This window comes from Chrysochloris asiatica, unplaced genomic scaffold (genome assembly GCF_000296735.1).
Source record: "Chrysochloris asiatica unplaced genomic scaffold, ChrAsi1.0 scaffold00018, whole genome shotgun sequence".
Taxonomy (NCBI): Eukaryota; Metazoa; Chordata; class Mammalia; order Afrosoricida; family Chrysochloridae; genus Chrysochloris; species Chrysochloris asiatica.
Genome location: NW_006408536.1, coordinates 15,008,820 through 15,021,833, shown reverse-complemented (window position 1 = coordinate 15,021,833; position 13,014 = coordinate 15,008,820). Strand labels below are relative to the sequence as shown.

At 41.0% G+C, this 13,014-nt stretch overlaps 1 protein-coding gene across 3 annotated transcripts in view; it reads right to left on the bottom strand.

Annotated features, from left to right (window-relative positions):
• Positions 1-13,014, bottom strand: part of MAP7D2 (MAP7 domain containing 2) — a 75,724-nt gene that overhangs the window by 46,818 nt on the left and 15,892 nt on the right. For 2 of the 3 annotated variants that reach the window (XM_006835588.1, XM_006835589.1), the window contains exons 3-4: positions 8,454-8,568; positions 5,059-5,169 (exon numbers count right to left, since the gene is read on the bottom strand). In XM_006835588.1, coding sequence (XP_006835651.1) covers positions 5,059-5,169; positions 8,454-8,568 — 226 coding nt within the window. The remainder of the gene's footprint in view (positions 1-5,058; positions 5,170-8,453; positions 8,569-13,014) is intronic. The other variant, XM_006835590.1, reaches the window with a different exon arrangement.

Here is a 13,014-nt window from a genome sequence, read left to right as displayed (position 1 = left end):
GAAAAAGCGGTAGGCCCTTAACAAGATGGATTGACACAATGGATGCAATAATGGACTCAAGCACAGAATTGAGGAAGGTGCAGGATCAGGCAATGTTTCATTCTGTTGAACACAGAGTTGCTATGAGTTGGAACAGACTCGATGGTACCTAGCAGCGATAGCAGCAGCCATTGCTTGTACCTGATTCAATGCTGACTGTCTGCTGTGAACTGGTTCAGCTTCAGTGCGAGATGTGTGGAACTGAGAGCAGGCAGAGGTTCACTGAACGGGACTGTGACTGGGAAACTTTTGCAGATACAGGAATCTCCAAACTGCATGCCACATTCCTTGTTCTCAAAATGGAGCTACATCCTAGGGTTGTTTCTTTCATTTTTGTAGATATTATTTATATGTCAACTCAACAGCACCTAACAGCAGCAACAATTTATATACCATAAAATTTACCCTTTGAGAGTATACAATTCAGTGATTTTTTTTTATATATTCAAAGATTGTACCACTGTCACCAGAGTCAAATTCCAGGATATTTTTAACACTCCAAAAGAAATTCTATATGTATTAGTAGTAACTCCCCATTTTCCCCTCCCCTAGTCGCGGGATATCACTAATCTACTTTCTGTCTCTGTGAATTTGCTTCTTAGAGACATTTCATAGAAATACAATTATATCTGATCTTTTGTAACTGGCTTCTTATGACTATATAATGTGTTCAAGGTTCATCTATGTTGTAGCATGTATTGCAAATCCATTTCTCTTTATAGCTGAATAATATTCCATTGTATGTATAGACCACATTTTTTTTATCCATTCTTCAGCTGATGAACATTTGGGTTGTTTATACTTTGTGGCTATTATGAATTAATGCTGCTACATTCATGTACACCATTTGGTGAAAGTGGATGTTTCTATTTCTTTTGGGTCTATTACTAGGAGTGGAATTTCTGGTTAGTTAACTTGTTGAGGACTGCCAGGGTTTTCCCAAGGCAGCTGCATTATTCTGCAATCCTGCCAACAGTGTATAAAGGCTCCAATTTCCCCACATTCTCCTCAGCATTTGTTAATATCTGTCTTTTTTATTTCTTCTTGTTGTTGTTAGCTGCCATCGGGTTGGTTCCAACTCCTAGTGACCCTGTATACAACAGAACAAAACACTGCCTGATTCTGCACCATCCTCACAACTGTTGCTACACTTGAGCCTATGGCTGCTGCCATTGTGTTAATCCACATTGTTGGGGGTCTTCTTTTTTGTTAACACTCTACTTTACCAAGCTTGATGTCCTTCTCCAGAAACTGGTCCCTCCTGATAATATGTCTGAAGTAGGAGAAATAGTCTCACCATCAGATTTGTTTGTTCTTCTGGAAGTTCATGGTACTTGCAATATTCTTCTCCAATACCATAACTCAAATGCATCAATTCTTCTATGTCCAACTTTCACATGCATATGAAGCTATTGAAAACACCATGACTTGTGTCATGCACACCTTAGTCCTCAAACTTTGGTATCTTTGCTCTTGAACACGTTAAAGAGCTCTTGTGTAGCAGATTTGCCTGATGCAGTACATCATTTGATTTCTTGACTGCTGCTTCCATTGAGTGTTGATTGTAGATCCAAGAAAAGTGAAGTCTTTGACAACTTCAATCTTCTCCATATTTATCATGATGTTATTTATTGGTCCTACTAAATCACTGCCTTCAAGTTGATTTCAATTAATAGTGACACTATAAGACAGAATAGAATTTCCCCACAGGGTTTCTGAGATTGTAAATCTTTACAGGAATAGACAGCCTCATCTTTATCCTGTGGAGCAGTTGGTGATTTAAACTGTCAAACTTTCAGTAAGCAAACAAAAGCACTTAACCAATGCACCACCAGGGCTACTTCAGCCATCCTTGTTAAGTGCTATCAAGTTGGTTCTGACCCCACAGCGACCCTGTATAGGGTTTCCAAGGAGCAATTGGTGAACTTGAACCATCGACTTGGTGGTTCAAACTGACTTTTGCAGTCCAGCGCATTAACCCACAGTGCCACACCAGGACTCCACTCTGTTCTGTAGTCACTATGAGTCAGAATCTACTCAATGGCAGTGGGTTCCGTAGGGGTACAATGGTACCTCACTGTGGTTTTTGATTTGCATTTCCCTGATGGCTAGTAATGTTGAAAAATTTCTCATGTGCTTTTTGGTCTTTTGTATATATTCTCTGTAGAAATAGTACAATTATTCAGAAGCAGCTACTACTAGGTAGCAGTTTATAGGTCATCTCATTGAAAACACTATTTGGGGAACTGAGAGCCGACCCAACCTCATGTCTAACACTACTGTTATCTTGAAAGTCGACCCTCACTAACCTTGGCATCTATACATGATGCTATGAATCACTTTAATAAAGAAAGGGTTGTGATGGGCTGGTCAAGGGTTTCTCAGAGTTACTGTGCACGTCTGGTGGGACCTGGGGGTCTGACTTTCTAATGTGCTCCTAAGTGATGCCGATGTGGCTGGTCCTTGGGCCACACTGTGAGCAGCAGTGCTATTGTCATTTGTTGAGCTCTTACTTTGTGCATCTCATTTATATGCATTATCTCATTTAAGCCTCACGACCATGAAAAATAGGTCCATTCTATATGCGAGGGAACTGGAGCTTAGAGAAGTTCATAACTTACCCAAAGTCACAGAGCTAGTTAGAGGTAGAGCTGGTCTCGGGACTCCAGAGACTGTGGTCTCCAGGTTACTTTGCCAAACCACCTCTAAGAAGAGTCTACTGACCTGCAAAGCTCATCAGGTAAATTTGGTTTTGCTCATTCACACACCCTCAGCCATAAAATAATTTACTTACCTCTGTGATACTTAAAATGAAATACAGTAATTGTAAACCACTGGAGGACAGAAAATGTTATTAATTGTTGAAGACATTCCAAAAAGCCAGGAAATGGGAAGGGAAATGTATAATAAATTCAGGAATCACTCCAAGGCTGACCAATACCCCTTTGGGAATGTTCCTAGGTATCACCAGCTTAGCCTCTTTTTGGACCTGAGTTACTGGTCTCCTCAGAGAGCACGAGTACTTCGGATCCTGGCTAAAGAAGCATGTGTGGGTGGCAACAGTCACATAACAAGAAAGGTTTCCATGGGACTACGGTGCATGCTAGAGCTGAGGAATGGGATCAAATAAAAACATACAGCAAAATTAAAAAATTAAAAAAATTAAATCAAAACACAACATTTAAAAACAACACAGTGTAGGATGCAAACTTATTTCTGTTTACAGAACAAAAATGGAAAATAAAGAGAATCTAGTAAAGGAGTTCTGGTAGCGTAGTGGTTACGAATTGGGCTGCTAATCTCAAGGTCAGCAGTTTGAAACTACCAGCTGTTCCGTGGGAGACAGATGAAGCTTTCTGCTCCCGTAAAGCTTTACAGACCCGGAAACCCTGTGCAGGGTCGCTATGGGTCGGAACCGACTCCACGGCACATAACAACCACAGTAAAGGATGACTTTGAAGTCATTGAGTTTAGGGCTGTATTATTATAGTGCAGGGCCCTGTACTACTCTGATAAATTCACCCGCCAAGACGTGAAGTGAGCTCAAGAAACCCATTTACCACACCAAGGAGATCTGACACTGAAACACCATTCTTCTACCAAACATTCAAGTCCTCTGTTAAGAAATATCTCTGAACACATCGTTTTGGTTCATGAAACATGTAGTCTCATAACAGCATAAAATGCATGCTTTTATACTTTTTTCATGTAAATAAGGGCAAAAATAAAAAATAGTTGCCTGATTATCAGCTTTAAAGGAGACAGCCATAGTCACAATATAAAATTCAGTGACTGAAATGTCATTTCCATATTGCAATGGGAGTCATTTTTCCAAGAAATCACTTTGAGTTTTGGGGGATGCACTAACTAGTAAATGTATTCCACAAGTAGATAATTCAGTTGCCAACAACATATAACAATACACCACCATCTTTACATTTAATCATTGCAAAAAATGGATTTAACATCAATCTATAACCATGTAAATTCATGGAAATATATGCTCTAGTGTAGTATAAGCACTAGACTGCTAACTACAAGGTCAGTGGTTCAAACCCACCAGCCGCTCCTTGGACACCCTATAAATGAGAGCCGACTTCCTGGCATGTAACAACAACACGGACTACACTCACTAACAGGTCAACTCTTGATTAGTTCAATGCTTCCCATGCTTCAACATCGACTGCATCAGAGATAAGCTTCATGACACTTACAGGGTCTCTGACACATAGGACATGCATGCCCCTGTGATGAAATTGCAACGTCACAGCCAAGTGAAAGAAATACAACCAGGAAGGCACATAAACATCCTCCTTCTCATCCCTTGGTGATGACATACACAATAAACTAGCATCTGCGGTTTCTTAAATAGTGCTGTCATATATATACACTGAACACATGGGGAGTTCCCCTCCCTCCCTCCCTTAACCTACACACCCAGAAAGGTATATGTTAACAACTTGTCTGAGCCTCTGGAACAGGTGCATTAAAACACAAAAGGTGTCATTATCTATTTAGTTTCTTAAACTGACACAAGTTCTGTACATAGCACCTACTATCTTAAAACAGAGAGCCTGAAAAGCCATTTTTTCTCTTTTCAAAGGATTTTTAATTTGAAGTCTCTGCTTTCGCCTGAAAAATAGACAGGTCTGCAAACCTGTAGTGGCCAACTGTAGTGATTTGTTCCTTCATATATTGAAGTCTCTGTGGGTCATCATTTCTCCTTTTGGGCTAATAAGCCATATGGTATCACTAACTGGGCAGCTATGTGTTTTAACAGTCACATCTGTCCACTGGTGAATTCATCCCTACGCAGACTGGAAGAATCCTATGATTCTTCTCCCTATTCAGTCATGAACTGGCTGTATCCTAAGTACTACAGTGCTTAATCACACCAGTCTTAGAACAGGGTGGTATTTTCAGAAAGTGCAAGGGGGGAATCTCACAAAGGGCAGTGTTAAAGACATTCACGCAAGAAAGAAGAAGCTGGGGAGAGACAAGCTCTATAAGCTCACTTGCCTCGTTCTGGAGAATAAGGTATTGTCACGGTGGATGAAGACAAGCGCTTACTCATAGGAGGTTCCATCTGCTTTGGTAAGTTCATGATTGATGTTGAAAGTTTGTCACATGCTGAAAAAGAAAAAAGCAATAAAGACATTGGTATTGACACCAACAAAGATACTGGTATAGAAACACATACCCCTAAGTGTTCTTTTGATCCCTACCCACTTGAACTTCTACACCTCTGAGAGCTAATCATCCTAATCTGGAAATGCCTAGGCTACAGCAGATACTTGTCTGAAGCAAGAATTTCTCTTAAATTTAGAATGTTCAGGCTCACTAAATCGTTCAACTAAACAATTCAAACTAAACCCACCAGAAAATCATTTCCTTATATCCAGTGATTTTTAAACATATTTCAACCACATGAAAACAAAACCAATCTAGACCTAGAAACAAACTGCCTCTGGAAACAGTCTATGGTTTGATTGAGACTGAGTTGAAACTGGCTTTTATCTGAAGATCATCTATGTTTCAGGTCAGAGAGAAATGAGATTTGTAATGTAAGGAGCTATATCTGAAGCAGAATGGCCACTAGCAGTTGGTCGCTTGCTCTCATCAAGTGATGGGGTCAACACCGCCCTGGATTTTAATATGTGACCCTGGGTTTGGGTGTTTTCCATATCCAGCCATTATTCTAGATTGGCTTCTAAGTCAAACCACACAGCAAACTAAGAGGTGCTCACAGTGCTGAGTGGAGTCATCACAGAGCCTGAAGCAAAAGGAAACTTATGTATTCCTGGAAATAAGCTCATCAGTAACATTTTTTAAAAACTCTACTCCTTTGCTCACCTCATTTTCAATTTCGAGAACTGGCACATTTGGCAATTTCTCTTGACCAAATGATGATCTGAAATCATTTTTAATTAACATAAGCTGAAGTAAAAAAAAAAAATTCTAATTTTTATTTAATTCTGTCTTGGTTTAAACTGTGAGTTTTAATGTTCTGGAAAAAATCAACCATTAAAAAATACAAAAAAATGTATGTAGGAATATACATTTCCCTTTGTCTCAGGCTCTGAAATAGCTGAGAGTAGTACTGATTTTCAGAAATGTGATATTTTGCTTTATTATGAATTGTTTTGCATTAATTTTATTTGAAAAATATTGCATTAAAATATTTTTATCTTGATTACTGAGACTTTTTGGCACTGCTTACAATTTTGGACCTGGGCTGAATACTGAAGCCAGAGTGAGTATCATATTTATTTCACCTTGGTCCTGGACCTGAGTGCTTATTTCCCAGTGGGTGATAATTCAGCTCTACAAACACCTCTAGTGGAGAGACGCTGATGCCAATACTACAAGAAGCCAGTTGTTTAGCTTACTCTCTGCTACTAAGTAATACCAGTAATGATCATTCTTTATTAGAGCAATGCAGAAAGTCAAGGATACTACTGATTTATAGTGCTCTCCTTTGAATGTCAAGGAGCTCTGGTAGCTAAGTGGTTATGAGTCGAGTCGGGCTGCCAACCTCAAGGTCAGCAGTTTGAAACTGCCAGCTGTTCCGCAGGAGAAAGATGAGGCTTTCTGCTCCCGTAAAGACTTACAGCCTCGGAAACCCTATGCAGGGTCACGATGAGTCAGAACTGACTCCACAGTACTTAACAATAACAACAACTGAATGTCTGCTTTGCTGTCAAATATTGCATTTCTTTTAAATCTTATTTTTTCTTTACCAGCAGAAAATGGGTTAGATTTCTCAAGTCAGAATTCAATGGGAGCAAAGATTTGCTAGTCCTGTTCTTTGAACTAATTTTCAGGTTGGTCTCTCAAATAGAAGGCTGAAATCAAGGACAAAGTCAAATTATTGATTACTTGGGTTCTCAGTGTTAGGACTGCAAAGCTTTGCTTCTATCCCAATTTCTTCTCAAACACCTCTCCAGGAATCCATGGCATTAACACCAAGCCCAAGTGTTCCACTGGAGCTAGATGAAGAAAGGTTTTGGTGACCAGAAATTATCTGACCCCTTCTACTTTCTGTCTAAAACAGATGATTAATGAGTGCTAAGGATCTAAATACAAAAAAGCCAAACACTGACAAGATTTTCAAGGCAGAAATTAGTGAGTCAAGGATGAGATGTGCCCATGTAAGGCATGCACGACAAATGAATGAAGACATGTGGGTATTTCATTCACATCTCTAGAAAAAAAACTTATAATGTTCAGACTAAGAGGTAAACTGTAAAAGTGCTTGAGACAGACACACTGGAGATGGTGGAAGGTGGTTAGGACAGGTATGACAAAATGCTATAGCTCAACAACATTCAGATATACCCTTGGTGGCTTCAGCAGCGGTGGCAGTTGTCCCTGGGTCCGGAGGGAGGGTGCTGACCACTAAACCTACAGGAAAGGGTGGGGGATTCTCTGATTCACCTACACAGCAAGAAATTAGAGCAAAGAGAGGTAAAAGAAAAAAGATCCCATTTTTGGTTGTTTTGTAGTTTTTAATTAGGACCATTTAAAGTCACTAAAGGAGCTCTGGTAGCGTAGTGGTTACGAATCGGGCTGTGAACCACAAGGTCAGCAGTTCGAAACTACCAGCTGTTCCACGGGAGAAAGATGAGGCATTCTGCTCCCATAAAGATTTACAGCCTCGGAAACCCTGTGCAGGGTCGCTATGAGTCGGAACCGACTCCATGGCACTTAACAACAACAACAAAGTCACTAAAATGGATTGTTGACTTCCCAAAACAGAAGTACATTCACTGTTTAAATATACAATACACTGGTAAAAGCAAATGCACAATGCATCAAAGTCTAGAAACTATAACATAAACTTAAACCCATTTACTCTCATAAAGAGCTCCTATCCAACCTCTGCATAATAGAACACTGAGATGACTATGAAAATACAGGAAGAGACCAAAGGAAAGGGAAAAAAGTCACCCAAAGACCTGTAACAATCCACACGTTCAATTAAACATTTGAAATAAGTCACCCTGAAACACAAAGGAAAGAGCAACAACAATTAATGGGGGGGAGGGGGGCGGGACAGAAACTGCTGTTCTACCTCCCAGGTCATATCTAGTGGTGACAGTGACAGCGTCTCTGCTACCTTCCATCCCTAGCATGGCACTGTCACCTGGCCTGCAAGAAGGTGTTTTACCAGCTTTGCGTTCACTTTCTTTGCTTTTACAAAAGCCCTCTGTACATTTTGCTCTCCCTTAAAGTCCAATTACAACAAGACGAATGCAGATTCCCTTCCTGAGAAGTATATACACAGGAAGAAGCTGGGAAGGTAAACCTCCTAATCAGAAAATGGTGCCCTAAAAGTCTATGCGAGGAGCCCCTGGGGGTGCTGCCCCTTCTCTCCCACTGCCCTGCAATGCAGACCAGTCCTGGGCACTCACCGTGGCTGCTTCCTGACGCTGCTGCGGCCAGCGCTCCTCCCCAAGAGCACTTCTTCTTCAGCTCCAGCTGCTGCGTGCGCTCAATAGACCTACGCATCATTGCCTCTAGCCGCTCCTGTCCAGGGACAGAAAGCGTTGCAGTGACAGAAAACAAAATTAGGTACCTAGCTCACCATCACTGAGGCTCTCTACCCAGTGGCATACGTAAGCCACTGCCACTAGCAACAATCTGAATAGGGAGAGTCTACCCTGCAGGCTGGGGCGTCCTCTCCTTTCCCCTCCCCCCTCCCTCTCTGGGAAGGAGCAGCCACTGAGCCAGGCCTTAATTTGTTTAAGAAAAGTGCCAGACAAGCATTAACTCTTTGAGGTCTGTCACCAACCATTAGGTGGGAGAACTGGAATTTTACTCCACCATTTGGTAGTGTTGTTGTTGTCAGGTGCCATCGAGTCGGAACCGACTCAAAGAGACCCCATGCACAGCAGAATGAAACACTGTCCGATCCTGGTGTAGTGGTTACGAATTGGGCTGCCAACCTTATGGTTAGCAGTTTGAAACTACCAGCTGTTCCATGGGAGAAAGGTGAGGCTTTCTGCTTCTGTAAAGATTTACAGCCTCGGAAACCTAGCACAGGGTCACGGTACATAACAACAACAACAACAATCAACAACCTCTCTAGTTGAAGGCATAAAACACACTGTTTCTATAGTTGAAATACTTTTTTTGTAGCTTTTAAGTATGATTTTTGGGACGTGATATATGACTTTGAGATCTATTTTGCAAAGTCCTATTTTCATTTTAGAACTTCTTAAAAAAAGTTTTTTAAGTGTGGTAACCTAAGGCTAATTAGCAATTCAAGAACCAAAACAAAACAAAAAACTGCCATGGAGTCAAATTCTGACTCATGTCGACCTGACCATATATAGAGCTTCTGAGACTGTAATTCTTTATGGGAGCAGACAGCCTCTTCTTACTACTGTGGAGCAGCTAGTGGATCTGAACTGCCAGCTTTTCAGTTACCAGCAAAATACCTCACCCAGAGCACCACCAGGCAATAACCACTTCTTATTATGTGGCCTGAAAATGAAAAGCCAGACCCTAATGAGAGATGAAAGCAGGGCAACTGAGAGGAGAGATAAAAGGTGGGAGGGGACTTCCTGGCTATTCTTCAATACCTCCGTTTGGTTTGTTAATTCCTTCCTAGGTTTTTATTGTATTGCTGTACTTGTATACACTGAATACCTCTCTCCCACACCATCATCATAATAAATTCTGTTCCTTATGTTAAAAAAAAAGTGTGGTAAACATGTTGTTGTTAGTGCTGTTGAGTTGGTTCCAATTCACAGTGATCCTATATAGGGTTTCCCAAGCTATAAATCTTTGCAGGAGCAGAAAGCCTCATCTTTCTCCCAAGGAAGGCTGGTGGGCTCAAATCGATGACCTTGTGGTATGTATGTGTGTGTTGTTGTTTAGTGCCATCGAGTCAATTCCGACCCATAGTGACCCTGTATAGGGTTTCAAGGAGCAGCTGGTGAGCTTGAACCACCAACCTTGCAGCTCAAATGACTTTGCAGTCTGATGTATTAGCCTACTGTGCCACACCAGGACTCCGTGTGTTATATGTGTGTGTGTGTGTGTGTGTGTGTATAAACAAAACCTCTGCCATTTCAACATTGTTCACATGTACAACTCAGTGACATGATAATTTTATGTTTATCATTTTATTCAACCATCCATCTTAGCCCTTCTTAAGAGGAATGGATTGTTTTCTATAGCTTAACACTTTTCTGCTACAAGTCTTCTGGAGATAATATTGCATATTTCAAAATGTAAAAGAGAGCACAGAAGCTTCTAGTCCCAAACTAAAGCATCCAAGCATTACCCAGAGTTGGATGCTGTTGTTGTTGTGTGTCACTGAGTCAGTTCTGACACACAGTGACCTTGTATAGGGTTTCCAAGGCTATAAAATCTTTACGGGAACAGAAAGCCTCATCTTTCTCCTGAGGAGCTGCTGGTGAAGTTGAACAGCTAACTTTTTGGTTCCCAGCCCAACATGTAACCCACTATGCCACCAGTACCCCTTAGAACTGGGGAGAACAAAGCAATTTTAACCAGAAGAGACAAGCAATGATTAAGTTTCTCTAACAGAATTATTTATCAAAAGCACTTTCTTATATTAACCAAATTGTTACTTTCAAAAAGTTTGGTCAGAAAGCTGGAAAACGTTTCCTTGGTATCAGAGTGAAGTTGTTCTAATTCTGCAGGTCTTGCTGGTCTTCCTCCCGCCCCCATCCTGTCCTATCCCCATGACAATGCAAATACCAAATCCTCTGGTCCACTGGAAAAGGCCAGAGGCAAGGTAAATTTGACCTTCATACACCCTTAACCCTTAATCACACTGAACCCTGAGGTGCTCCAGGCATTGATTGCAAAGCAAAATGTTGTTATTTTCTCATAATTTGGGGGAGGGAGGAAAAGGCAAGAAGTTTACTTTGGAGCAGCATTGCTTAAAAATCTGCAGAAAGGCTCCTTTACTTTGTTTACTGGAACCAAATAGAGGTCACTTAGGAGGGATGTACATGTGTTATTTTTTCTGTATCAGAGGGACATGGTGAGCATCTCCCCATCTCAGCCTCATTCCTCTTGTAATCTTTCTCTGTGTAGCAATTTGCTAAGAGACAGCGTCAAGGGACATATGAACAGAAAGCATGATATTTTTTTCTTCCTTGACGTCACAGGTTTGTATTTGCTAGCTTTTGGCCTGAGACTCTACAATCATGAGTGTGCACTTTCTGGCAGGGACCTGGTCTCACAACCCAGTGCCATTAAATGCTGATCATCAACCCCAGCAGAATCTGTCCAGGTAAAAAAGGTCGGGCTTGTAGAGAACAGAACTTACATACCATTTGGTGCCTGAAGTATGGTCATCTGAGACTGGAGTTGACTGTTGCTATTACGTGCCATCGAGTCGGTTCTGACTTATAATGACCCCATGCACAACAGAATGAAATAGTGCCTGGTCCTGTGCCATCCTCACAACTGTTGTTACACTTGAGTCCACTGCTACTGCCACTGTGCCAATCCATCTCATTAGGGGGGAGGGGTCTTCCTCTTTTTCCCTGACCATCCACTTTACCAGCATGATGTCCTTCTCTAGGGACTGGTCCCTCCTGAGAAAATGTCCAAAGTCTGAAAGACGAAGTCTCACCATCCTGGTTTCTAAGGAGCATTCTAGATGTCCTTCTTCCAACACAGATTTGATTATGTGTGCATGTGTTCTATTTCAATTTTGACAACTTCCAAATTTCCTAGATTCATACTTCATACATTCCATGTTATGTTATTGATGGATGTTTGCAGCTGTTTCTCAAGTTGTGCCCCATCAGCAAATGAAGGTCCCAAAGTTCTTCTCCATTCACATCATCACAGTCAACTCTACTTTGAGGAGGCAATTCTTCCCCAGTCATAATTTGAGTGCCTTCCAACCTTAGAAGTTCATCTTCTGGCACTATTTCTGATATGCTATTCGTAATATTTTCATATAATGACTAGTCATTCGTTATATGAATTCAACATTAAAAGTATTTAACTGATGGCCTACTTTAAGTGTTGAAATCTTTTAGCCTAGCGTGAACTCAGGATGGGTAGGCTATGGTAGATTTTCTATATGCCAGAAGGACCTCACAAGACAGTCTCTCATCCACGTAGGGAACAAAGGGAAACAAAGCACACTGAGAACCACCAGTCCAGTGTTACTACTAGATAGCCATCCATGGGGCTCAATTATAGAGACATTCTCAGTTTGGACTATTCAGTTACCTACCCAAAAATATTCCTGCTTCCCACCATCAACCCACTGAACTGATCCAAATTCTGCCATTAAAGATTCATTCCGTTGGGTCTCCAATATACTCAAGAAAATGCAGCTCTTCCAGAGAGAAAGAATCACTTTGTATCATGAAGTCCTTTTGGAAAGATGATGAAAAACAGGAGATAATCAATCTCTACAGGAAGGAGATATGAAAACCCAAAGAAATCAGCATGGGGAGACTAAGAATATGTCAAAACCAATACTTGTCCATTTCAACTGTTTTGTCTGGGGTCAGTCCTATTTAGAAAATCAAGACTTGTCCATTTCAACTCTTTTGTCTGAGGTCAGTTCTATTTAGGTCAGTATTGCCAAGTGTGTGGGCTTTTCTGTTGCTTTGTGTGATGCAATGAAAAGAACCCTAAATTTGTTGTTGGGACATACGGATTCAAATCCCAGTTCTGCCATTCTTTAACTTTCCTGGGCTTCAGTTTCCTAAAATGGGACTGTACACCTCTATCACCAGATCACTCTAAGTCTAGCTGGACATCCTAATTTAGTAAGTCCTTAACCAAGGCTAAGTGAATCTGAATTTTAATTTCAAAAGGATTATTAACAGGGCAATTTACAGCTGAGATTCTAAAATTTGAGCCCTCAAAACCACCAGGAGGGCTTGTTAAAACGCAGATTTCTAAGGTCTGGGTCCTGAGAATCTGCATTTCGAACGGGTTCCCAGGTGATGTTGATACTGCTGG